Source organism: Odontesthes bonariensis, chromosome 16, assembly GCF_027942865.1.
Source record: "Odontesthes bonariensis isolate fOdoBon6 chromosome 16, fOdoBon6.hap1, whole genome shotgun sequence".
Taxonomy (NCBI): Eukaryota; Metazoa; Chordata; class Actinopteri; order Atheriniformes; family Atherinopsidae; genus Odontesthes; species Odontesthes bonariensis.
Window position 1 is genome coordinate 20,058,749 of NC_134521.1, and position 27,316 is coordinate 20,086,064.

Here is a 27,316-nt window from a genome sequence, read left to right on the forward strand (position 1 = left end):
CAGGGGGCATAAACATGAATTTAATACAACATCTAATCGAACTGTAAAGTTTTTGTCGTAGATACAGTGCTGATTCCAGGAAGTTTAACTACATGATGAATCTTTATTATTTTAAAATGTAATAAATGTGTTGCTCAGTGATGATTTCTCCATCTTGGATGAATCTCACTATTTCCGCAGCTAAAATAGAAGCAGAGGCCCACTGAGAGGCCCACTGAGAGGCCACCTGAGGATCAGACGTTGCTCGGTATCATTAAGAAACACCCTCCAAATGAATTTTCCAATGGAAAATAATAGCAAGGACAAAATCCACAGTCCTTTCTCTGTATAAAACGTGTGAAAACGAGGCCCTGGCAGTCTGAGCAAGGTAAATCGAGTTGTCTTAGAGATTTTTAGTCTTATTCTCAACTGAATTTCTTCTGAGTGAATCACCGGGGGGAGGGGGGGGGGTGTCATTAATTTATATTATAATTAAAATGAAACCTGGTATGTCAATAACCCTTGAAGTTACACCTTTTGTGCTTGTGAGCAAATGAAGTCGCAAAACATAGCATTAAATTAGCTTATTTTGCCTTTCAATTGTCACTGGGACGCCAAAAATAATGAGAATCGAACCATTAACATTTTCAGACATTTTCATTGAAAGAAAAAGATTACAGTGCAAACAAACACCAAGCAGCGTTTGCAGGCTACACAGATGCAAAAACGAGACAAAACGCTCGACTCCATTTGTTTATTTGTTTGGTTGCAGTGTGAAAGGAGAAAGTTGGTATTACAGTTGGAGTACCCACTTTCCAGCAGATATCCGCAGCATCTCTGCCACCTCTGGCCCCAATGTGGATACGTTGCCCCCACATTTATTTACTCCTCATCATTACTCGTTTCCTTTTTATTCAAAATAACAAAAGAAAATCAAAGAATATATACAAAGACTTTAAGATCCAAGACTTCAAATCTCCTAACACTTTTCTTTACATTCGAGAACACTGGTGTTGAGTGAAAAACAATAAGCAAACGGCAGAGAAAAGGAAATTAAATAAATTAGATTTTCAGTAAGAAACATGAATGAAGAACCTATTCGTCGCCACACAGTTCTCGTATCTTACAGCTTGTTATTAGTTCCTAGCAGTCCAACTCCCTTCCGGGGAGATGAGTTGTTATAGTTTCTCCTTCGATGGGATCCAGATATAAGGTCCTGAATGTTCCTCTATGACCTGTTTGCAGTGGTTATAAATGTCGTCTAAGGTGTCTCCTTGAACCAGCGCTAAAAAGAAAAGAGAATGTGCAGTTAGATTGCAACCGTGGCTCCCTGAGAGAGTCTCTCCGCTCTTTTACATGCTCCACATGTAAGGGGAATGATCCCCTGTCTGTCGCGGTGAAAGGGAACTTCTTCGAGACACTTAGTTGCACCTTGTTGTTTATCTTTACTGCACCTACGGTACGGGCCGTATGGAATCACTAATAGTTAGATTAATGTGGAGAGGTAGCCTCTTCACTCTGAGAAGAGGGATCTCCCCACATGTTCAGTATAATCGCTTTAAGACTTACTATGAGGAGACAGTGCAGCCCACAGGCCTGATGGTACAAAAAATTAACTAGTTACATCCATCCATCCATCATCTTCCGCTTCTCTGGGGATCGGGTCACGGGGCAGCAGCTTAAGCTAACTAAGCTAACTAACCTAACTAATTACAAACGTACCCTTTTACTTACCAACACCAACAAGGTTCGAACAGTCATACATTCGGACTCGGACTGTGTTTGAAATGTGGCCCGAATCCGATTTTTTTTGCTCATATGTGACTCAGATTAGATTTTTTTTCAAGACAGCACAAGTCACATAGAATCCGACTTTCAATCAATTCCACGTTGGGCCACTTCAGTATGTTATATGTCATCATAAATCCGATACGGATTGGATTTTTTACAATGCGACCTCAGTCTCAGTCGGAACGGTCAAATGTGAATTCATTCGACTTCCACGTCGCTCTTGATTGATGTTCGTCGCAATTCTGCGGAAGTCATCGCACGGTGCGTCTGTCTTTTCTAAACATGATGGTAGAAAGCACGGAAGTTAGCCAGTGCTCTCTTTCTCTTTATTTTTCTTCTCATAATAGCCTCCGTGAACTATTTGGAGCTTGCTTATCCTCTTGGTGCATCTCACCCAATCTCACAATGTTTGTGGGCAACACTCCATCCTGCCAGGGATGTCTCAGCTTAGACCAGCAGCTGTTAGATCACTGCTTTTCGAGCGCCCACGCCCTTCCTAGATGCTTGAGTTTCCCCCACCAGCACAGTACTCTGTGCAGTTCAAAAGAAATCACATCCTGGTCTGATGGTACCTCTGTGGAGACAGGCCGAAGCCCAGCAGGCAGCTCTGCACAGGTTGTGTGTACAGGAGGGCCAGGGGCTGCTTTCAGGGCAGAGCGCCGAGTCGACCCATTGAAGCAGCTGGAAGCGGTTGATGAAGGCTCTAAAGACCTGCTGCCCCTTCCGGAGTAAAGACAACAACCACCATCATAAAGTCCAGCACTATGCCCTGAAATGCTGTCATCTGAGAAGGCAGGAAATTGTCCTTTTGGTGATACAGGGACACACCTGGACTTTCCATGTGTTTGAAGCCAGTGAATATAGTCATATTGTAAGATATAAATTCCAGTTTAATGTAACTGCTCTAAAATATCTATATTTCTTCGATTATTCTTCTCTTGTTTAATGGCAACAGCACCTTTGTTACAGTTGATACAGTTCAACAACTTCAGCCATCACTGAATCCCAATCTTGAAGAGAAAGTCGTACGAGACCCAACTGGTTTCAATACGTGTCTGAGCTTAATTTTGATGAATTTTGATTAGATCTCCTTTGTTTTCCTTCCTTTTCCTTAAAAATGTAGTTCTAAAAATCCAGCAAAGACCTGATACAGGACCTGAGAGATGCATCTGGACCTCCAGCTGATCCATCTGCTGTTGGCCCAAGCCTCATCAGAAATGGTCTCCATGGAAGGGTGGCTGACTGGCGGCCTGTCCAGGGTGTACCCCGCCTCTCGCCCATTGACTGCTGAGATAGGCTCCAGTCCGCCCGCGACCCGATCGACGGATTCAGCGGTATAGATAATGATGGATGGATGGATGGAAGGGTGGCTGTCAAGAAGCCATTCTTAAGGAAGGGAAACAGGGAGAAAAGGCTGAGCTGTGCCAAATGACACAAGAAGTGGACTGAAAATCAGTGGCAACAGGTCTGATGGAGGGATGAATCCTCCCCAGAGCCCGGACCCTCAACATTATTGAAGCATCATTGAAGCAATCATCTTGACAGGGAACGGAACAAAAGGCATTTGACATCCAAAGAAGAGCTTTGGGATGTCCTTCAAGAAGCCTGGAGAACTATTCCTGAAGACTGCTTAAAGAAATGACAGAAAGCTGGTATAAGAGGGTTCAGATGTGTTGAACTATAAAGTGCTGTACTATAAAGTATAAAGAATAAATATTCACTTTCAAGCTTGTTAGCAGCAGAGTTTATTTAAAAGGTAACTGATATATCAATACCGGGATGAAAGTCAACTTCTCCAAATCCGAGCCATGGTTGTCCACCTCTGGGTTGGGGAAGAGGAGTTTAAGGCTACGGCGACACGAAAACGGTTTTCACTGTAAACGATACTTTTGCTTATCGTTTGGCTGTCGTGGCCACACGGAGCCGGCGTTCTGGGTACCCCAAAACGATAGTTTTGGAGAACGGGTTCCAGAGTGGGAAGATCTGAGAACGGCGTTGTTTCGTTTCCATTGTTACAGCCAAAACGGATTCATTTACATCTGCGTCACAGCCACATGGTCAACGCCAGTGACGTATACACATACGTCAGTGACCAGAACAAAAAGCGGCTTCCATTCAAAATCCGGAAGAAGAAGAAGACAACACAACAAGGACAGACAGCGATCATCATGGACCCCACAACATTGATAGCAGCACTGCTGCAGACACTGCTAACTACAGCGGCGTTGTTGAAGGAACATTTACAGGTGATGCGCTGGAAGAAGTAGGGGCGTACACGCATGCGCATTGCTTCTTCTATTGTTCTGGTGTAACCGATGGGGGTGGCTTACAGCGCACCTAGAGGTGTTTTGTGTGTACTGCATCGTTTTCAGCAAGCGTCGCTTTTCCATGTGGACACAGAAGCTTTCCTGTGTGGTCGCAATCATTTTCGTACCCGTTTTCAAAAAAACCCTCGTTTCGTTTTCGTGTAGCCGTAGCCTAAGTATCTCGAGATCTTGTTCACAAGTGATGGCAGATTGGAGTGAGAGATGAACATACGGGTTTGGGCTTCGTCAGCAGTAATGAGGGCGCTGCTCAGGTCTGCGGTGTTGAAGTTGGAGCTGAGCTGGAAGGAGCATCTGGTTAGGATGCCTCCTGGTTGCCTCCCTTTGGAGGTTTTTCAGGTACCAACCGCCAACTGGGAGAGCCAGAACTCGGGACAGACCAAGAACTTAGTGGAGGGATTGCATATCCCCTCTGGCCAAGAAATGCCTCAGGATCCCCCAGGAGGAGCTGGAGGAGTGTCGCTGAAGAGAGGGATGTCTGGGTTTCCCTGCATATCCAGATATTTTTGACATGCAGCACAACTATCACACTTCTGCTGCTTTAAGGGACAGCTTTAAAATCAGGTGTGGTGCGTTTTCAAATTTTATTCAAGCGACGCTCAACAATGAGGCGTGAGGTGAGTGCACGTTTTGTAATAATATCAATCTTACCTGTGAAGTATTCACCAAACTCCTGCTCCAGTTTCATTGCCCTGTCAAAAGTCTTCTTTGCTTGCTCCTCAGTCAGTCTTTTATTCATGTCCCTGCACAAAGGGGCATGACACAAGCATCAAGGTTTCACTTTGAAGACCCGCTGCACTCGCTGTGTAACATTTTAAGTTGAAGTAAATTTTAAAAAAATGCACTGCGAAATATCGGCGTCCTTTGTAGCCATCTACCCAAAAAGCTATAAAAACACAAGTGAAGCATAAGGGCCTCTTACATTTGAAAACATCTCATCCAGTCAGTGATTCAGTTAGAAATATCCAACTTCCCTTTTTTTTTTTTCTTCCACCAACTTCATCGTCACATCGTGCTGCATTTGTTGCATCTCAGAACTCTTTTGCGCCATTTCATTTTCGCTTTTCCATCAAAGAGAAATTTCAATCCAATCTTTTTTTTTTAATTTGCTCTGCATGAATTTGACTAAATTGGAATATAATGAATTTGATTTGATTGAGTTATGATTGTATCACAATTAACTGGATTGTAATTAGCTTGAACTGGACTGTATCTCTGAAGTGTCTTGAGATGACATTTGCTGGGATTTGGCGCTTTATATGAAACTGAAAAGAATTGAATTGAATTTACTGTTGCTTACAATAATCCATCTGCAGTGCAGTGTTTGGACCATCCCAACTCGTTAAACACACAACCAAAGACGAGATTGTGCCTTAATCAGTGCTAACTGTCGGCGCTTGAAATGCAGGCAAATGAAAATAGAAATAGCCAGTCAAGTAGTTTTTCTTTCCATTTAGTGGTGGGTACTGTGAGCTCTGTTTTTGTGTGTGACTTTGTGAGCTCTCTGGCTGGGTGCTGCAGTCTCTCTCAAATGGTTATAATATGATTTAAGGGTTGAGGGTATTTTGTGTCCAAATTTATGTTTGCATGTCAGCGAGTTTAAAGCGGTAGGACAGATCTGACATAAACCACACCTCTAAGGAACAGAAGTGTGAAGTGGAGTCGGGAACTCCATCCCCTAAAACCAGGTGCTATTAAAAGAACTATAAATTCATGGTTATGACTCCAATTCAGCCAAGGCCTGTGTTCATATTGCTCTTACGTTGGTGAAGAGTAAAAACAAAGAAAAAAGTGATTATAAAAAAAAAAATACTCACAATAGTGAATCAACAGACTTCGGTTTTATCAAGATGGCGATCGGATAGAGTTGTGCTACTTGTAGTCGTTTGATGGCATTTCCAGACACATCCAGAATACAGTGTTTACCCTGAGACAGAGGCATGAATTTAGAGATGTACCATGCAGAATCACAAAAGCTACGTTTTTTCCTCTTTTCAAATAAAAATAAATTTTAAGTAACAGGTGAAAGTCTGTGTTGCTTTTTTTTTTTTTTTTTTTCCATTACTGAAGTGTTTGCCTCTCTCTGGTGTAGTTTTAACACACAAGTTAAGAATCTCACCCTCTCGGCCACATATTTCACAGACTGGACGCTTGTCCCGTACAGATTATCATTGTACTGTCCTGCCTCGATGAACTTGTGCTCTTGGATGTCTTTCTCCATCTGCTCTCGGGACATCACAAAGTGATAGTCTCGCCCATCGACCTCGTAGTTTCTCCTCTGCCTTGTGGTATCTTCGGTGTAAGCAGGAGAATTAACTCTTAGTTTATCATAACAAGAGGGTTGAAGACTTGCTGAATTCTACTTCTATTTTTCATGAAAAACAAAAATATTAACAAAGAAAGCTATTGCCAGATGAAGCGATTGTGACCACTGTGGAGATGTGTGTCAGAATAAAAGGGTAAAAGGGACAAAACAAAGACTACTGAGAGGCCATATCCAGCTTCGATTGTCATTGATGGGAACAAACAACTGGGTGATGACGCTGATTTTCAATAATAGCGCTGCAGTCAAAGGAAACACGAATGGACACCAGATCACTTTTTTCCTGACCGAAACATACTTTTACAAACCTTAAAGTCCTGCCCGGGAACTTTAAAACAACTCTCTGACAAATAGACATGAAATAACTTAATTTATTTTGTCTGTAAGACAGCCAGCAGCTCACTTTAAGTCCTGCTGTTAGGGGCTGCGGTCCAGTCAAAAATAAGAAACTAGCCTAATTATTTTAGAAAGTTGAGCTAATCAGAAATGTACAGCCTGCAGGATGTAGTGTAATTCCATGGGTAAACTCACAAAAACAAAGCCAATTAAACCCTTTCCCCATTGCCCAATGTAGCCTGTTTATCCATAGAGCTCTAAGATCACCAGGCTAGTTTTTCTTTATTTTTGACTAGATCGTGGACGTCAGCGCAGCAGGACTGAGAGCGAGTGGCCAGCTGTCTCTTCGTCGAGTAAAATAAATAAAATTGCTTCCGTTTTTGTCTACCAGTTGCTGCTTTTAGCATCGGAGCCTCTTCATGAGATGTTGTAGGCCATAAAACGTGCGTTTCAGGAAAGAAAATCTGAGCTGCTCCCACCCATGTCGCCCAGAGTGCAGCATCCTCAGTTAAGATTAGCGCTGACACCCAGGTGTCGTTGTTCCCATTGATGCCGACTGGAATCATTTGAAGTGGGACTGAATAAAACACTTTCCTATTGCACACAATAAAGAGATTTTAGGACATGTGAGCGCATTTTACACGGATGAACAAAGATAAATAAAAAAATCATCTTATTCTTTTGGTTTGTTTCCACCAGTCTGGTGGGATGGAGTGTGCCTGAGCATCACACATTTTATTAACGACCTTAAAGTTAGATTTATTCAATGGGTTATTGAGTATCTGAGCAAAATGTACAGTTTGTCTTTAAAGAAAAAAGTTGCCTGCTTTTACAAAGCTAACGAATGCATTTATTATAGACACTGCACACATGTAGTTCTCCTCACACTACTGCTACCTCTTCGATCTACACAAACTATCACAACAAAACAATAAAAAGGGGGTAAAAACACTGATGGAAACAATGAACTCACTTTCAAGACAAAATGCTGAAATCACCAGTTTGTTCAGTTCGTTCACTTACCTTCACACTCTGAACTGCTAGCAGCTTTTTGTGATTTAGAGGGTAAATTGAAATGAAAAAGACGTGTAAATCAAGACATGCAAAATAAGACGTGACTCTGTGAATGAGGAAAAAAGTCACACATTGCACAGATGAGTGAGCTGATCTGTCAGGATGAATTCAAATAGATGGAATTCCCTGTGACTTTTATTTCTTTACAGACAGCAGAAACTTTAAAGGGATGCGCAGATATGTCAGCCAAAATTCAACTTGGCCTGTAACATGAAGGGATATCTATCCGACGTCGCCCTGAAACCGACAGGATGAGCCTGCAGCTGCAGTTTCAACAAATATCCAAAGAGTAGCAACCTAATTTCACAGCAGGTAATTTATTTCTAACCAGAACATTTTGTCTGGTCTAGTAGGTGATAGTTTAACAAGCTGAAAGAGCCTCTGCAACTTTTATTTTTCATACTAAGGATTTTCCTCGCGTGAAAGGTGATAACAGAGGTTTGGAGAATTCAAAGACAGCACGATAAAAGGCAGAAATCTGTTCATTTAAAAAAAACAAAAAACTTTTTATTCAATGTTCTTTCTCTTAAACTAAATTTAATACTGCAGGCAGGCCAGTCCAGTACCTGTAACCCTCTTCTTCCTCAGCCACGCCTTTATAATGTGTGCAGAAAGCATTAGATGTGCACGGACATCCCTGGGAAAGATGTGGAACTTTTCTGCATGAATGCTGGCATCGCAGAAATGAGCTTAGCCAAGATCTCTGATCCAGCCCCACACCATCACAGAGCCTGGCTTTTGGACTGGTTGCTGACAACACTCTGGATGCTCCTTTTGCTCTCTGATCTGGAGCACACGGAGCCCGTTTCTTCAGACAAAGATCTGGAATCCTGATTGGTCTGATACACGTTTCCACTGTGTGATGGTCCATCCCAGATGCCTCCGAGCCCAGAGAAAGTTAACATAAGGCTGAATTTCTGCACAGTAAAGTTTGAAGTGGCATTTGTGAATGGAACTCTGTATTGTAGTGCTTGTCAAAGGTTTCCCACAATAATCACTTGTCCATGTGGTTCTGTCAGCTATTGATGAACGACGGTTCTTGATGCAGCCGGGTGTCCAACTTAGGTTTGCTCCAATGGTCTTTCCGCCCTCAAATTCTTTCAGATTTCTTAATTTGTTAATGATATTCTCTTAAAACATTTGCAAATCTTCCCCAATCTTAATTTGGGAAACAATTTTTAAACAATTCATTCATTTCACCACAATCTCGCTGACCGAGGGTAGATCCTCTTTGCTCCTTAAAGACTCAAGCGGAGTTCAAATTGTCCAATCTTTCTTTTTAAAGCTCCTTAGAAAGAAGAAATTACTGGTAAAACATGCACCAAAACCATATCTGCAAGTTTAGTTGTTCGCTCTGAACACTGAAAATGTTGGCGGTAAGTTGTGTTGCGGACCGGAATTACAAAAGTGGATGTATATTTAAAATGAATTCAGGCTTATAAGTCGTGGTATTTCATGAGTTTATACTGTCTGTAATGAGATAGAGTTTGAAAAAGGTCATTCTACTTGTGCATCATGGATATAAAATAACACAAAGACAACACAAACAAAAAAAAACAAAGAACACAGAAAACCTTTGCCGTCTTGCACATAACTTGGATCCATTTTAAAAAGCTCATGTCTTTGAAATTTGATGTTTTAATTATAGTTAAATATTTCGAGTATGTATATCGTAGGATTGATTTTTTATTTTTTTTTTAGCAAAACTGTTCTGGGGATACTATATTTCGCAAGATTTACCACCAAAGAAGTTTCAATCTATAGCCGCTTTCGGACTGTAGGAACCATTAGCAGTTCTAATAACCTTTTAATCCGCTGGGCCGTTTTCTCCCGTGTTCGGACATACAGGAACTCGGGGCTATCTCCCTCAGTTCCTATAACCATTTCAGCTCCTTCTCCGAGGTCGGGTCTTTTCATGGTTCTATAGAACGCATCTGACGGAGGTGTGTGGTCGTCGGTAGCTACGCCCCATGTCATGCTATCACGGCTGAAATGTTTCATCATACCAAACAGACAGAACCGGCGGGTGTTTAATAAGTTAAACTTACACGTTGTCTCCTTTGTCTGCGGCGCTCTGCTCTCCTTTCTTCCTTCATGAAATTAAGAAGTATCGCCTGCGCTCGATCCTGACTCTCTGTGAGCTCTTCCAGCCTCGATGTTAGACGCCCGATGTGATCGTCCATGATTAATATCACCATCATGCAGACCATGAACACGGTGGCCTCCCCGCTCTCCATGATAGCTTCTTTGTGGTGTTTTTTTCTTCTCTCCTTACTTTTACTGGGTTTTGTTTTGTTGTTGAATGTGGCGCTAAACGGCTAACGTAACACGTCACTGACGCAGACGGCTGCGCGCGGCGCATCAGTCCCGACTCATGTGCGAATGCAGACTGAAACAGCTCCGCAGGGGAAGGACAGTTATCAGAACGAAATTCGAGTAGGACAGTTCTGATAACTGCGTTCTTATAACTACTCTGTCCGAAAGCGGCTATTGAAATCACAGATTTCTGACCAAGTTTCTTTGTAAATGGAAGCAAAAAGCAGTTAAATGAAAAGTTTCTCCCTCATGATGACGAAAAGAAGCATCTGTCATATTGTTTATATTGACAAGAAATCGTAAAGGTTTCCTTTAACTTCTTTGATTCTGTCTGAAATTATACATTTGTAATCAAAGAGTAGTTCTAATACAGCAGAAAAATGTGGCTGTCCCTCCTCTTTGACGGCTCATCGAGTTGCTGAAACGGCTCATCGTCACAATACTATAAGTAAAAGTAAAAGTAAGTAGGTTTTTAAAAACTTTACTGTATGAAAGATTAAAAAACATCCACTCTCACAGTGGAAAGCTGGGTGTCGCAGAAGAAATCGTCCAAATGAAAAAGAAACACCCATGGAAATAAATCAAGCCTGGATTTTGAGGTAAGTAAGTGAGTATTAAGAACAAAAATATCTATAAACGTTAAGGAAAAAAATGTGGTTTATGATATTTTAGTACAATCCTTAATGTAAAAATACAGGGTTCGCAGTATTTTATCGACACCTCATAATTTACAGTATGTAGCAGGGTTTTTAAAAAAAGACATATCAAATGTGGAAGCAGAGAAATTTGACTGGATTAGGGGTTAGAAATGATGCCTGAAGCAAAATAAAATGTATTTCTTGTTAGTATGACCCCATTAAGTGCTACAAGTATGATGTCACAGCTCCCACAGTCCCTGATGTGCATGAAAGATAAATTCCTGCCGTTTTGTACTCGGTACTTACGTGGTACACAGGAACCAAATTTGTCCGGGAACTCTGATATCAGATCGTCATTGATTCTGTCCTTCATGGGCCCGAGGATGATGACAGGTCTGGCATAATTAACTGGAAATAAAAAAAAAACTTGGTGAATTTCTTAACTAAATCCAAAACAACCGGGACATCAGCAAGTTTTTCATGAAGTTGAATTTTATTAAGATATTTATCAGTTGTCCAAAGATGCATTTGGCTCTTCTGTGTCAGTTCTGACCAACTTTTTCCAAATTTGTCCACTTCAAATTTCTTTTAAAAGCTAAATCTAGACACGTGATCGTGAAATCTCACATTTTTGAGCGATTACATTACATTTTCTCAAAAGCCAACCAAAAAGGTTTTATGTAGGTTTAGGCTTTTATTTTTAAAAGATCGACACTTTCTGCTGTGCTTGGATCTTCGGGGAAGTGTTGCACAAACATGAACAACGAGGGAAGGATGCCTTTATCACAGTTTTATGTTTTCATTTTGGGGATTTAAAAAAAAAAACAATATATATATATATATATATATATATGCATATATATATATATATATATATATACATATATCACACAAATCACACAAAGAAGAATGGAGAGCTCTGAATGGTGTATATGATATTATGTTCTGTAGATGATGAATATTCAAAGTCTTCACAGTTTTACACGGAGGAACATTTTTCTACAATCTTTAGAATTTGTAGAAACGTCTTTTTTTCCATATTGCTGAACCTCTGCTCATGTGTTACTTCTGAGAGACTCTGACTCCCTAAGGTGCTCTTTTCATACCCAATCAAGCCACTTACATTTTGACAATTAAGCTGACTAGTTGCAACATGTTCCTCCAGCCGTTTCTTTTCAGCACCACTTACATTTCCTGCCTTTTGTGGCCCCCGTCCCAACACTTTCGAGACCTGCCTCTGACGTCAGATTCAAGATAAACGATGAAAAATGTCTCACTTTCAACATGGCCTCACATGCGTTACATTAACGCACTCTTCTGCCCTCAGCTTACTAATACTTAGTACATATATTTTTATTATTTTACATTTTATTACTTTATTTTATTATTATTATATTTTTTGTTTTTATTGCACCAAACAGACCAGGCCAAATCCCTTGTGATGTAAAAATTACTTGCCAATAAAATCTTTTCTGATTCTGATGTATTTTCTACAATGTCCCAATTTTTGGGGGAATTCGGGTTTGTAGTTTGTGGGGTTCATATCATAAGTCTACCAGAGAGTAACATTGCGGCAAGACCACAAAGTCCATAACTTTGAGATGAAAATGAGGGTAAAATTAGGAAAGGCTGCATCTGCTACTCCGAGAGCAAGAACTAAATGGCACCAAGTCCAGGAGGGAGCAAGGGCAACTAGGAATGTGGGAGCTGTGTTTTCTGTATATCAACCAAACACAAGACACAATGACAACAGACTGTGTGAAAGCAGTAAAGTGTAATCCACCTCCAACCTGTTCTGTCCACTTACTTTCTTGCCGCAACACAGGTTCGTATGAGAGAATCACATCATCTTGACTTCCTGGAGAGAGACACAAGTGAAAACATCAGAACGTGTGTTTTGTTATTTCTGGGAAACAAACTAAGTTTTCGAAAGAAAATCCAAACTGAAGAATTAGTTCCAGTGTGTAACATTTAGGGCGAGTTATCAAGCCAATCTAATGATCAGATAAGAATGAGAATTGGCGTGTTTTCATCGCCAAAGGACAAAATTTATCACCCAGCAGATGATCGTTGCCTCATCACCTGCTGCCAGGTTAGAAAATGAGCTCAGAAAGCACAACTCAATACGTATTCAGTTAGATGAATTTTGTGTTTTTTGTCACTCGCTCATACACACCGGATCAGAGAATTTAGTTTTTCCCCACATCTCCATCTTTGTACATTAATGGATTTAGAAACTCAGAAAACTTGACACGACATCGTAAAAAAGATTTAAAGATACTGGGAGTAGTTGTCAAACCAAGGCATCTTCGTACGGTCAATGTAAAGAAATTTTTGTTGGATAACAGGGATGTTTTATCTGTCTTATGAAGTCATGTAAATAAGAAAGGACAACATCTTTAAATTCTAAGGCTTGTCAGTTTGCTGGTCTGGAGCATTCAGGTGTGTATTAACACAATGCCAAGGAGGAAAGACATCAGCAATGATCTAAAGGAAGAAATTGTTGCTGCCCATCAACCTGGGAAGGGTTATAAGGTCATTTCCAAACTATTTGGAGTCCATCATTCAACAGAGAGAAAGATTATTCACAAGTGGAAAATTCACCAAGACTTCACAAAAACTAAGCTAAAACACAGAAGCAGTGTGTGGAAAAACTAAGTGAACCCTCACTGCTTCCACAGGAATTAAGCCAGGTACTGCTGATCAATGCACTGATTAATTGATCATCAGTAAGTGTTCCATAAAAGCAGATTTTTTGGTGTGTATTAACACAATACCAAGGAGGAACGACATCAGCAATGATCATTCTACAGAGAGAAAGATTGTCCACAAGTGGAAAATACATCAAGACAGCTGTCAATCTTCCCAGGAGTGGACGTCCCAGCAAGTTCCCCCCAAGGTCAAAAACCCAAAAGCTACATCTCAGACTCTACAGGCCTCAGTTAGCTTGTTAAATGTTAAAGTTCATGACAGCACAATTAGAAAAAGACTGAACAAGTATGGCTTGTTTGGAAGGGTTGCAGGAGAAAGCCTCTGCTCTCTAAAAAGAACATGGCAGCACAGCTCAGGTTTGTAAAGTTACATCTGAACAAACCACAAGACTTCTGGAACAATGTCCTTTGGACAGACCAGACCAAAGTGGAGATGTTTGGTCATAATGCTCAGCAGCACGTTTGGAGAAAAGCAAACACAGCATATCAGCACAAACACCTCATACCAGCTGTCAAGCACAGTGGTGGAGGGCTGATGATCTGGGCTTGTTCTGCAGCCACAGGACCTGGGCACCTTGTAGTCATTGAGTCCACCATGAACTCCTCTGTTTACCAAAGTATTCTAGAGTCAAATGTGAGGCCGTCTGTCTAACAGCTAAAGCTTCGCTGAAACTGGGTCATAAACAGGACAAAGATCCCAAACACAGCAGCAGATCTACAAAAGAAAAGAATTGAATCAAGGTGTTGCAATGGTCCAGTCAAAGTCCAGACCTCAACCTGATTGAAATGCTGTGGTGGCACCTTTAGAGAGCTTTGCTAAGTTTGTCTTAAATAGTGATGGGGTGTTATTTGTCATGAGTTGTTCATCTGAGGTTGTATTCACCGAATTTTAAGATCTGGTCTTGCTCTTTAAAGCCTTCAAATGAAAGAGGTTGTACTTCCTTTCTTACATGACTCTGCATCTGTAGCTAAAACTAAGCCTTTGACCCGCACAACACAAATCAATATGAAGGTAAATGCGACATGTTCCAACATTGTACTTCAAACTGACATGCTCACAAGCAAAGAAAACATTTAGGATGTTAAACCTGGCATCATGCAAACATGCACAACACAGAATCACATCTGAGGACAGCAGTCAATAAGGCCTACAGTCAAAGAAAAACAATATTATTGATGAGAAGAAAATAATAAAAATATTCACATAAAAACTCTGTTTAGCATGCTGGTTTAAGTGTGGGGGCTCCAGTGTAAAGGAGTCATTCTGATGGCTCATTAACGTTTCATTATCACCCAATAAATCGGTGGCCAGTTGACTGTCTGGAACCACGTGACTGTCGGCCATCTTTACAGCTCTAACCAGCACTATTAACAGTGTAAATGGACGTGGATTACAATAAAAGGCATTTCCTCCAATAGTTACTACAAATTAATCAATTCCTGTGCGTTCTGCACTGCCTCACCATGTGCGTGAATCCCTGTCGTTTGTACAGACAGAATCTCCCTGGATAAAGTTTGTCCACGGTCGTCGCAGAAATAACCACGATACGCAAATGATCCAACGAACAGATCCAGGGTGGATTATTTTGACCTCATCTAAAAAAATCAACCTCTTCAAACCAGAACTCAGTGTTGAATTATTCACCAATCATAACACATACTCAGCTGAATGTGCAACATGCATATTGGATTTGCAATATTTATTCAGAACTTTTTGGTCACTGAGAATGTACATTGTACACGGTTTAATATTTGGCCTAAGGTAACACAGATTAGAAAACAGATTTATTTCAGAGAATATTCAATCAACAGATACATTTAACTGTGATTTAGTCAAAAACTAAAGTGATTTCCACGTCTCCATTCCTGGAAAGCATCAGAGCTAAATGCACTTCCTCAGTTTATATCTAAATGTAGGATATCATGTTTAAGAGCTTTGCTGTTCGTGTGCAACGTTGGTACTGAAAATAACAAGATTTGTCCCCGTCATTTACATCCATCAGTGTTCTGTGCGCTTTAATATCTCTAACCTCTGCACCTGCCGTTTTCATTCTGAGTTTGAGCTGGAAAAATAGACTGCAGCAGGCAAAATCACCTACAAATAATCTGTAATGAATTTACAAATAAAAGTGAAAAAAATACAGGGAATTTAGCAGTTTTTCCTCCACTTTTCATTCCATAACAAAAGCTTAAAAGCATCGCTGCCTCAATCTCAATTTTATACAAAAGCTGCTGCAGACTGAAGACTAAATCAACTTATCTTAAACTTATCAATTTAAGCAACAGAACAAACAGATTATGACTTCTGACTTAATCTGTGATCAAATCCCTGCATGATGTGATTATGAAGCCACAGTTAAGACTTTTCAACCACTTGTGATTTATAAGATACACACAAGTTGAACCTTTTACATTAAAGGAGACATATTATGTCCTTTTTTCCACAAGTTGAGACAATTTCCTGAGGTCTTTAAGAAAAAGTCTATGACATGCTTTGGTCAAAAATAACAGAGAGAAACAGAACAGCAAATACTTTTGCATCCATTAGTTTAAACCTATTTCCAAGCTGTGTCAGCTTGACGGGCAAATTTATTCTCTAATACTTACATTTCCCTCGTCTGCAGTTGGACTGTGGACAGCTGGCAGGCGAGCGAAACTGAAAGCTTTTCGGCACAGTCTCATCACAAGTCACGTGTCGAACCGGCCCAAGTTGTTTTGAAACACAATGCAGAACACAACACCTGCTGCTCGATTTAAAACACCAGCGAGAACTCATGTGGTAATTCCTCCTTCTCACATTGGCTCCCTGTCGCTTCATATGCACTTTGTTTAAGATTTTAGGAGCGAACATAAAGAATTGTTTCTCACCAATGTTTGTCAGAAATTAGAATTTCTTACATCTGACACTACTTAGAAGTCAGATTTCCATGTTGGGCAAAAAAAACCCAAAAAACGTTGAATTGAACATTGATTTGCTGTTAATATCACATCAAAAGAGTTTCAACTTCCCACTTCTGAGGTACAGTAAATGCAGCATCACCTGAAGCTGAGGTTAGGTGGAGATAAAGAGGAGGCTGGATAACCTTGTAGTGTTGCAAGTTTCTTCTATAAATCTGTACAACTCCATGTCATATTTAAAAAAAAAAAAAAAAACTTGGGTCCCAAAACAAAATTCCAAGGGCATGTTTTTCTCTGAGTTTTTGAGCTGGTAAAGACTGCAGACACCCAAATAACATGCTGTCAAGCACAGAAAAAGTGACTCTTCCATAATATGTCCCCTTTAAAACAGTACAAAAACCTTCATGCACTTCCAGTTTAGAGAACCTACTTTTGACAGACACTGTGAACAAGCCAAATCCAACCACAACAGCATGCAGTGATGCAGGCAGGAGAGACAAGTTCAGACAAGGAGGGCGACACACTGTTTGTTGTGGGGTGGTCGTAGTAAACAGAGGTGAGGAATCATTCCTGGACCAACTTACTGAATGTCTTTGTCCCATACCCATCATCACCTATTCCCAGGATGTCCTAACGGCCGTCCAAAGAGAGCCGAAGCAGAAGAAAAAAAGGAAGGGGGGACAGTCGCGCCATAAGCAAAATGTTGGAGGCAGTGAGTAGAGGAAGGAGTTAGCCCACATATCTGTCCCTGTTCAGACAATGATCAGCCAGCAGAGGGAGCCAAATACAAAATGACAACAGCTGGGACTCTTGGGCCTGAACCTAAAAGATATCCAAGAAGAAACTGGGTCATAGAAAATCACCAGAAGGGGAAAGATAACACCAAAAAGGGAGCTGCACTGATCTGGCTTCTCTCCTGCTGACTGATCAGCATCCGAGACAGTGATGCAAGAGAAAAACAAAGAAAAAGACAAAGTGAAGGGAAAGGATCACAAGAGGAAGCAGGTAACGCCTCTGTGAAGCCGTTGCGCTCGAGATGCACCTGTGATCCCCCCTGCTGGCTCTCCGGGCAGCTTACACTGACTCTGCATGGAGGTGCATGTGTGTCTGTGAGCTTACTTACGGTGTGAGTCACTGCCATCCTGCTCACCATCTGTGTTCTTGTAGAACGGGAACTTTCGTGTAAAGATGAAATTCTTTTTATGCTTGTCAGTGAGTGACTGTGAGGGGAGAGAAAGCATGGGGCAAACGGGCACATCTGTCAAAGTTCATGCAGACAAAGCAATCGCTTGCAAAAAAAAAGTGGGATATCAAGAAGCTTTTTCCAAGTTAAAAGTTTAAGGTTTACAAGTAATGTTTATAAGTAAAACACAGTGTGCATGATGTCACGCCGTGTTGAATTGTGGGTTATTTGGGGGTCTCTGTTTTGCTCACAAACCATGTGGTGAGGATCCTACTCGGGTTAGGGGCTACTTTTGTATGAAGTGACCCCGCATTCGTCAGGACTGCGCTTTTAGCCACTGGAACCTCTAAAATCACGTCTCACTACATTTCCTTCGCACATAACGTAACTAAATGTATCTGCCCTCTGTCAACACAAAACAAGTTTGTAGCATGATGTGAAGATTATATGAAATACAAGCAAGATGCTGCGACAGTCACGTCCTCTACAGATAGACGTACAGCTGATTTTGACGAAAACAGTCCACAGTTCTTAAAGATCCTGATTCAAAGATGTTTTGTTCGCTAACTCAGGTTAGATAAGATAACTTTCAAAAGATTTATCAAGAAAGCACAATTTTTCTGATGCTTACCGACATGTTAAATACAACAACTAACTTAAAAAGAAGATAAATAACCGATGTTTAACAGCTCTACATCTAAACAAAGTGATGCGAGCACACGCCATGTCAATGCTGCACACTTCCCATTTCCATCCCATTTGGAAGGACAGGGTTTTGATTTCCACTGAAGTACAAAGAACAGAAAACAGTTCTGATACTTATCAGGCTCTGGGGTTATAATTCAGGTTGCCATGCAGCAGTTTATGACTCATCTTTTCATCGGCATATCTGCTTTCAAACTCACTCATTCAGCGTACACGAAGATTTGATCATTGGAGGTCAGATTTCATTTGAAAAGGGAGTCCATAAGGCTGAATTGAGTCCTAAGACGACAGTAGATCCGTCTGACTAAACTGTTTAACAGAATTTTTCTTCATATCAGTCCACCTATTGGACCGTTTTCTGTCCCTAAAACTTATCCAACTAAATAAAATCAGATGAGGCCATGATTGAAACAGCCTTTTGCAAGGCATGTGTCTTTATGAACAGCCCTTAATAAAATACTACCTTTGTTTTCTTATATTCTGAAATTTTAGCACGAGCTGACAACGTCTAGAGTTTAACCACATGTGTTTACCCCATCCCTTTGTGGGTGGAATACTTCTTGACATGCCACAGCTGCATAAAGAATGAGAGGAGGGCAACGAAAAAAAAGAGTGAATCTCTTTTAGAGAATAAGGAAATGAAATAGGGCAAATAAAGGTCGAAAATATCATCCCATTTATTTGATTGATTCGCTCACATTTCCACCTTTCTTTGTTCTTTTGGAATATTTCCTCATTCTTTAACAGAGTTGCTCTTTTTCATTCAGCTCTCGTCATTCCATAGTGTTCAGAGCCATTTAAAAAGTAAAAGCAGGGTGGACAGACACGTTTTAAAGAATCGTGCTATGAGAGAAGCGACAGAAATCAGGAACAGACACGGAAAACACTGTCGTCAGCACACGGAACAGACATGCAGCGATCGGAGGAAAAGATGGAACGAGAGAAGATGCGACGCCACGACTCCATTAACAGACCAGTTCTGAGATGACTTTGTGTCCGTGAGTTCATGTCTGCTGCTAAAAACGCGGTTCTTACAGCGGAGGTGTTTAGCTTAAAGGTTGGTGGAATATTCTTTTCATTTTCATATAGCTGAAAAAAATGAAACTTTTAAGCAAAAGCTGAAGGACAAAGTGTGGTGAGCGCATCAAATTAGCTGGTCTGTACGTTTACCGTACGGGTAAATAACAAGAACAGAACAAGCTAATGAGCACAACGCCTGTATTTGTCTGTTACAGAGAGACAAACAGGTGGTTACACAGATGGAAAGAAAAAGTGACTCAAGCCTTTGTCTAGCAGTCCACGTCAGAACAATGTTACAACATCTCACATTTTGTGATAGATTTAAGTTTGGCCACACATGAATTAATCTAGTCCTGCTCAGGATTTAAACATGGACTTTTAAGTTAACAGTTACAGCACTGTGCAAAAGTCCGGATCCACCCCTCATTTCTTCATTTTTCTGAGCCAGACTTTACTGTAATCTTTTAAAGTGGTCTTGAGCAATAGTTCTCCAGGCTTTCAAAGTTTTTCTTTGAACATCGGCTGCTTTTTTTTTAAAACTCATTTTCAGTCCAATTCTTGTTCGTGACCATTTTCTGAGGAATGTGGTTTTTCTTTGTTGATCCACTTAACTCTGACCTTTGAATCATTCAAGCATAAAAAGGCTCCTAACTCAAGAGATGAACCAGTGTTGTGTCTACACATATCAATAAACTTAGCAAAGAACCAGTTTTAAATTGTATCTTTAGACACTTTGTTACCAGCAGCCTGTCACAGAGACACATCATTTGTTCCCATTTCTTTAGTTGCATCAATGAAAAACACCAAAGATAACACAGTTTGACAGACAGAAAATAGTATTTTTGTTCCAACAAGGTGATTCCCAAAGAGCTATTAGCTGAAAACTTGGCATATCTCAGCAAGGTGTGCAGTGTGTCCTTAAAACATTTGAGGAAACTGGACAAGTGGAGGACAAAAGAAGAAGAGTTGGGCCTAAAAAACTATCTACAGCAGATTAACAGGATCTGAAAGTGACGTCCTAAAGAAAGAGGATTAAATCCAGCAAAGACCTGACACAGGACCTGAACCTTCAGCTGATCCATCTACTGTTGGCCCAAGCCTCATCAGAAATGGGCTCCATGGAAGGGTGGCTGTGAAGAAGCCATTCTTAAGGAAGGGAAACAGGGAGAAAAGGCTGAGCTGTGCCAAATGTCACAAGAAGTGGACTGAAAATCAGTGGCAACAGGTCTTATGCAGGGATGAATCCTCCCCAGAGCCCTGAGCTCAACATTACTGAAGCAGTGTGGGATCATCCTGACAGAGAACGGAACAAAAGGCAGCCGACATCCAAAGAAGAGCTTTGGGATGTCCTTCAAGAAGCCTGGAGAACTATTCCTGAAGACTACTTAAAGAAATGACAGAAAGCTGGTCTAAGAGGGTTCAGACTGTGTTGGAGAATAAAGCTGCTCAGAACAAATATTGCCTTCAAAGCCAAATAGAATTGTAAGTCTGTTTTTTCCATATTTACTGTATTCACCTTTATGTTGGCACAAATTTCAACAAATTGTTGAACCCATTTCCTGTAAAATAAAATGTGGCTCAAGACTTTTGCACAGGATCGTATATCTGAGCTGGATTACAAATCATAAAAATGAACATGGAAAGAAAACCAAACAACAGAAATACATCCTTTAGCTCTTACCCCTTTTGAATCAAACGACCCCAGTTTGGCATTGAACTTCACAGTCTTTAGACGTGCCCGTTCTTTCCTTTCCACCCTGAAAAGAACCATGTTAGTCACACTTTCATTGCTCGGGAGCGTCACTCAGCCCTACATCCCACATTTAGTTGATCAATTGATGGATCTCTAGTGAAGTGCAATGAGACAACACAAGAAAAAATCTGAAACGAAGTCAGAGGACTCAGACTACTTTGACTCTGCTCACCTTCTCTTGCTGGGGATGACTCCCATTTCCTCACTGTCTCCATGGGGGGTGACACGACGGGCCTGCCACCACTCATCATCCGAGGCATTGATCACGTGGAGGATGTCGCCGTACTTGAAGCTGAGCCCTTGGCTAGGGAGGCCACTGTCCTTTGATCTCTCATAGTCAAACAGTGCCCTATATAGTGGAGGAGAACACGATTGTCAGGTTTAGTGTTCAAAACACTATCATTCCTGTTTCTGCACCAACTACTCCAACTCTGTGGAGAGAGACTGGAAGCTTTACCAGGTCAGAGAGATAATAGTGACTGCGAGTCCATGGGGGTTGCTACATTTAGACACAGTCAGACCCGGTGTGAACGTGTGCACGCCTTCATCATTTCCTTAATAAGGAAAACTGCACCACTCTTCTCCGTTACATGCATGAAATGCAAGCGCAACACTTTTCATCGCATCCTTTAAGACGTCTCGTGGAAGTGAAAAGCCTTTCACTTTGTGCTTTCTCAGAATTTAGCCTGAACATTAAAAAAGCAACAAAAAAGAAAACAAACCCCAAAACAAAACTCTGTTTAAATCCAGAACAGACCTGACATAGAGTGACCTCTTCTGATTAGTTCGCAGAGATCCCGACCCAGAGCTCATGCTGTGGTTCATCATCTGCTCCCGGAGGTCATGGATTTTGGCCTCAAAGCGCCCGTATTCTGCAAGACAAGATTAGACCGGCTGAAAAAGGAGACCAGGGTCTTCTTCTATTCAGGAGAATAAGAGGAAAAACAAGGTCAACACGACGGCGTCTCTCATATTTAGATCCAAGAGTTAGAATTAAAAGGGAAATTGTCATTTAATCTATTCTAGTTTGGAGATACTTTCAATATGCAGACATGTTAAAAAAAAAAGAAAGTACAACTTCTTTCAATTCTAAGGTTTAACATATCAGGAGATGATAATGAAATCTTATGGACCTTATCAGGACATAAACACGAGGTAAATACAACAGCAGCACAAAAGCATTTGTCAAAACCACATTTCCTGCTCTTCTGCTGACACAGAGTACAGCTTATGCACCAAACTGATTGATCATGAAAGGTGAGCAATCACTTCACCTGATGAGCCAACACGGTTACAATCCACTGAATCTGTTTTTTTGGGACACAGATTTAGCTTTTCACCGCAGTCACCGCCTGTTTAGTTCAACTGTAACAGGAGGTATGGGAATCCCATGTAAACGTTGAAGGGATGTGCCTTGGAAGTAGGAACAAGTCGACCACTTTCAGCTACACGTTGGCTGGCTAATATTAGCAATACGAGTAAAAAAAAACAAAAAAAACCTTTAACTTTTTATTTTACGCATACAAACACAGGAGCAATATGTTCCCCTGAGAGAAGTCGAAGAGTTCCTGCGTGCGACTGATTTCAGGAGATACAAACTGACAGAAAGGTCTAACACTCATCAGCAGTCTTTAAACAGACGGTCTGAGAAGCACTTCTGCTTTAGAACCGTGTTTAACCATTGTCATGATTTACAATACAAACACAAACTTGATATTTTTAGGGCCGTTTTTTTTTTCCCCACATGGTGACAAACCAGAGCACCATTCAACTCTCATTTCCAAATGAAACTCCTCCTGCAGATGTTTGTGTTCAGCAGCGTATTTGCTCCACAGGGTTTCTCTGTTCGTGCAGTTAGGGGTGTTTTTTTCATTTTTATTGCCGACTCACCTTCTGGTCTGTACTGAGCGATGATGGTGACCACCTGCCCCGCTCCTTTCAGCGCCGCCGCCGCTTGTTCATGCGTGGCCACTCGTAGGTCGATGCCGTTAACCTGTTATAAAAGCAAGGTAGTTCACAGGATTATGCAAAATGATTTTACAATTTCTTCCCACCGTCGCCTTGTGCATGCTCAGTATCTCTTAGATCTTAGAAGCTTTGATGCAATCTGTCGGTTTTCTTAGCCAGCATTTTATTTAATTGGCTCTGTATATGAATTGGTCTCATTTGGAATTAAATTAATTTGATTGAAAGGATTATGATTGTGTAACAACGGATTAGATTGTAACTGACTGTTTCTCTTGAAGTGCCTTAAGATGATATTTGTTGTGATTTGGTGCTATGTAAATAGAGCTGAATTGAACTGAACCAGAGCGACGTGGGTATATGAACCCTTTTTTTTTTGCCCTGGTCATCCTAAATCCTACAAGACCAGGAGGGATCAAGAGCTGGTTCGTCTGTTTGCGGGTAACGATGCTTTGTTACGACAGTCCTCCCAGGTAGTTATCCTCCTACATCATGACATGTCTGGTCCATAAGATACAGACTCTCCCTCCCTTTTTTGCAGGCTGAGCAAAGCTTGAAAACTCTGAACTGTCAGTTAACTTTAAAAAAAACAAAGAGTCATTGAGACCTTCCTGTTAAATGCTGGAATCGTGATGGCGATGCGATGCCGACTCGGCAGGTGACGTGCGACTCCTCTGTTCCTCCTGACATGAAACACTCGTAAAAGCTCCACAACAACGGGGGGACGGAAGCGCCGATGCTGCACGTCTACCAGCAGAAACAAACTAATCCACAGAATTCAGCCCATCCCACTACGCTGTGAGCCAGAAAGAAGAGACATTCTAGGTGTCGCAATGAATTCAAGCTAAACTGCTGTGGCGACAAATTAGCCAACATGCAACCCAACATACTGATATGTATTTACTCTGGCTCACGACTGATAAAATGCTTTGGGGATGAAGGGTCAATTTAGTCTCCAGAAATACCGAGATGCTGATGTGTTCTGAAGAAGTGGATTAATAGGAAGTGGTTCACTTATGGCATCATCTACTTCATGACAAAAAAACAAACTGTGTAAAGTTCTTAAAGCATTTTAAGATTTTCCGACTGGAACGCGGATGGTGGCACGTTAAAATTTTATTGGGGATTTCAATTCGGATTTTTAAGAACGCAAGCAACACCAGAGAACACTATGTGCTTCTGACTTGTTTTGAAGTACTTTGACCTTTGTTACAAACATTCCTGGGCCTGTAAATGCCCCCAAGCACCCAGGGGCTGAGATAACGTCGCTCACAACTTTGGGTTCTGGCCCCTTACCACACTGTTTTGCTTTATGGCCACTTGGCATCTTTAGAGGCTTTTGACGGTGTCTTTTTTTGGCCTCTTCAGCATGACAACACGTACATTGTGTATATCTGTACGTGTGCAGGGCTAATACAAATTCCACAACTGTAGGGGGAGCCAAAGAGCAATAAATAAGCCTCGTTCTCTGGTGTCATGTTGAAATGGACTAAAAAGCACTTCACTTTTTCCAAATAAACTCACCAGATCAACTTCTCCATAATATAGAGAGGGGATAAAAACACTACATATACATGTTGGTCAGTTTAACGCATGGTGTGCTTCATTCCATCATCGAAGTCAAAGAAAAGCAGCAACGGACAGAAGAGCTCCATGTACGAGCACAAAAAAAAAAGAAAAAAAAGAGGTGAAGACGAGTGGATGCTCAGTAAGTGGGAGCAGACGGGGGAGTTATTGTTAGACTTTAAATCCAGGTCACTGTTGAATATCAACTGCCTTCTTTCATTTAGGTAGAACAAGAAACTGGTTGGACATTAAACAGCAGTGCCACACTGAGCTGTATTGTATGTAAATTACAGTGTGTAAAAAACTAAATCCACTCCCGCTGCTTCCGTAGCAGCCAGATGCTCAAAGCACTGGTTAATTGATCATCAGTAAGTGTGAGCAAATCCATTAAAGCAGAAGTTTAGTCAGTTTGCTGCTCTGGAGCATTCAGGTGTGTGTTAACGCAATGCCAAGGAGGAAAGACATCAGCAGTGATCTTAGAGAAGCAATGGTTGCTGCCCATCAATCTGGGTTATAAGGCCATTTCCAAACTATTTGGAGTCCATCATTCTACAGAGAGAAAGATTATTCACAAGTGGAAAATACATCAAGACAGCTGCCAATCTTCCCAGGAGTGGGCGTCCCAGCAAGTTCACCTCAAGGTCAAAAAGCCAAGAGCTACATCTCAGACTCTACAGGCCTCAGTTAGCTTGTTAAATGTTAAAGTTCATGACAGAACAAAAACAGAACAAAGGAGAAAGCCTCTTCTTTCTAAAAAGAACATGGCAGCACAGCTTAGGTTTGTAAAGTTACAAATATTCCTCCACAACCACGTAAGAGACTGATAACGTCAAACAGAAAAAACATCAACTTCAACTTACTCCTGCTAAAGGTGGTTCTACAAGCTCTTGGGGTTCACTTAGTTTTTCACACAGTTTTTGGAGTTTAGCTTTGTTTTTGTTAGATAAATAATGACACAGTGCGATATGTCACGTGTTGTTGTTTATGATGGTTTGACTTTACATAATTTAAGGACCTTTTGATCAGATCATTTCTAATGACGTTCTGACATGTAAAACCATTGAAGTGAAAAAGGGGGGACATTCTTTTTCACACGACTGCACAAAAAATGGACGATCGTCAGCATTGGCTTATTTGTTCCAACAAACAGCGTTATTGATCATGGTTTAAGCCACAGCAGCTTATAACGGTAATATGTGACCAAACCGAGACAAAAACGAGCTGAAATCTGGACTCTATCGGGTTGTTCGTGTTGTGACACAGAAAATGATTATAAACCAAGTTAAAAGTTAAACTATGGCACTCTGTAATTTCCTTGGAACGCACAGATGTGACAAAACATTTCTAAAAGTAGGACCGCACAGTATCGCTTTCATATCTTGCAGTGTGGCTCTGTGTAAATCAGGGCGTACTCACCGATAAGATCTGGTCGCCTCGCTTCAGCTCACCGCTGAGGTCAGCTGGCCCTCCTGCAAGGATGAAGGAAACAAAGATACCCTCGCCATCTTCACCACCCACAATGTTGAAGCCCAGGCCCGTGGAGCCTTTGTGGAGCACGACTTTCCTGGGTTCTCTGTAAATACAATTAAGGTAATACATCAGCTCTGGGGTGTCGGTGGGTCTCAGCATCTTCAGCTCCGGTCGTAGAGGAAAGAAAGGTGGACGAAAAGTCACGAGACGTTGAATGCCTCAGAAGCTTTACTCGGGCAGAGGAAGCGAAAGACTGCCACAGCTCCACAGGGGGATGGTGCTCTACTTAGGATCATCTGTCCCAAATTCAGGTCTGACGTGAGAGGAACCTTTTCAAAGAGACGCTTCCTCTCTTTCTCCATCCGGCTCTCTCACAGCTACAGATACCAGGACGTGCACCAGCACACACATAAAAACCCGTCTTCCTTACGGAGGCCAACGTCACGCATTTCCCGTTAAGGAAGATTTGATTTCGTAAGTTTCATACGAATGTTTATTGTTCAGCAATAAATAAGTAGCCGGAGTGTACACACAGAGACGATGGGAGTAAGATCTACTATATGATGACGAAGGACAGCCTAATTTTTTACTTCCTCATTTCAAATACAAACAAACAAAAAGAAACAACAACACTGAAACTAAACCATTTAGTTTTTCTCCGTCTCACCCATGTTATTATAATCAAGTGATAGTTGACTTATAAAAAGCATCAACACATAATGTTTCCAGAGGATGAGGATGGCATCGACAACACGAGCAGCACACCGCCATCTGCTGGTCAATGTGTCAACTACACTACTTAAACACTGACTGTTTTTAAATCCCCAAAAAAGAGTTTAACTGCCAACAAAGCTTCTTAATCATTTCCAAGGACAATTACAAGCTCTACAGAGAAGCTAGAAATGCTGTGCTTTGTTAATTAGTTTAAGCTTTATTCAAAAACGTCCAAAGAAGTCATTTTGAGTGTCTTTGCTCACCAACTTCATGCTATTTGGAAAAATAAACAAATCTAAAGTTGGTTATTGGGTATATCTATTGTACTTTTCTGAGGCCATGCTGCATTAAGTCAGAAGGAGATTCTACAACATTCAAATATACTTCCTGACGTGTAAAACCATAGAGTGAACTGAGTGTACTTTCCTCTCTGTATGTGACTGTATGTTTCCTCTGACTGTATATGTCGGATGTATTTCCCAACTGTTACTGCGACTGTTTTGCTGTACTTTTTCTGCGGTACGAGTTCCTTTTCATGCATTCACCTATT

At 41.1% G+C, this 27,316-nt stretch overlaps 1 protein-coding gene across 18 annotated transcripts in view; it reads right to left on the reverse strand.

Annotated features, from left to right (window-relative positions):
- Positions 1 to 719: 719 nt before the first annotated feature.
- dlg2 (discs, large homolog 2 (Drosophila)) overlaps positions 720 to 27,316 on the reverse strand; it is a 125,716-nt gene continuing 99,119 nt past the window's right edge. For 13 of the 18 annotated variants that reach the window (XM_075486546.1, XM_075486542.1, XM_075486557.1 and 10 more), the window contains 12 exons: positions 25,999 to 26,155; positions 22,942 to 23,044; positions 21,809 to 21,923; positions 21,224 to 21,400; positions 20,980 to 21,055; positions 17,514 to 17,610; positions 12,589 to 12,639; positions 11,088 to 11,189; positions 6,214 to 6,386; positions 5,912 to 6,021; positions 4,746 to 4,837; positions 720 to 1,264 (listed from right to left, as the gene is read on the reverse strand). In XM_075486546.1, coding sequence (XP_075342661.1) covers positions 1,158 to 1,264; positions 4,746 to 4,837; positions 5,912 to 6,021; positions 6,214 to 6,386; positions 11,088 to 11,189; positions 12,589 to 12,639; positions 17,514 to 17,610; positions 20,980 to 21,055; positions 21,224 to 21,400; positions 21,809 to 21,923; positions 22,942 to 23,044; positions 25,999 to 26,155 — 1,360 coding nt within the window. In that variant the 3' untranslated portion in view covers positions 720 to 1,157. Of the gene's footprint in view, positions 1,265 to 4,745; positions 4,838 to 5,911; positions 6,022 to 6,213; positions 6,387 to 11,087; positions 11,190 to 12,588; positions 12,640 to 16,974; positions 17,021 to 17,513; positions 17,611 to 20,979; positions 21,056 to 21,223; positions 21,401 to 21,808; positions 21,924 to 22,941; positions 23,045 to 25,998; positions 26,156 to 27,316 lie in introns of those variants that run through there. The other 5 variants (XM_075486556.1, XM_075486543.1, XM_075486552.1 and 2 more) reach the window with 4 other exon arrangements.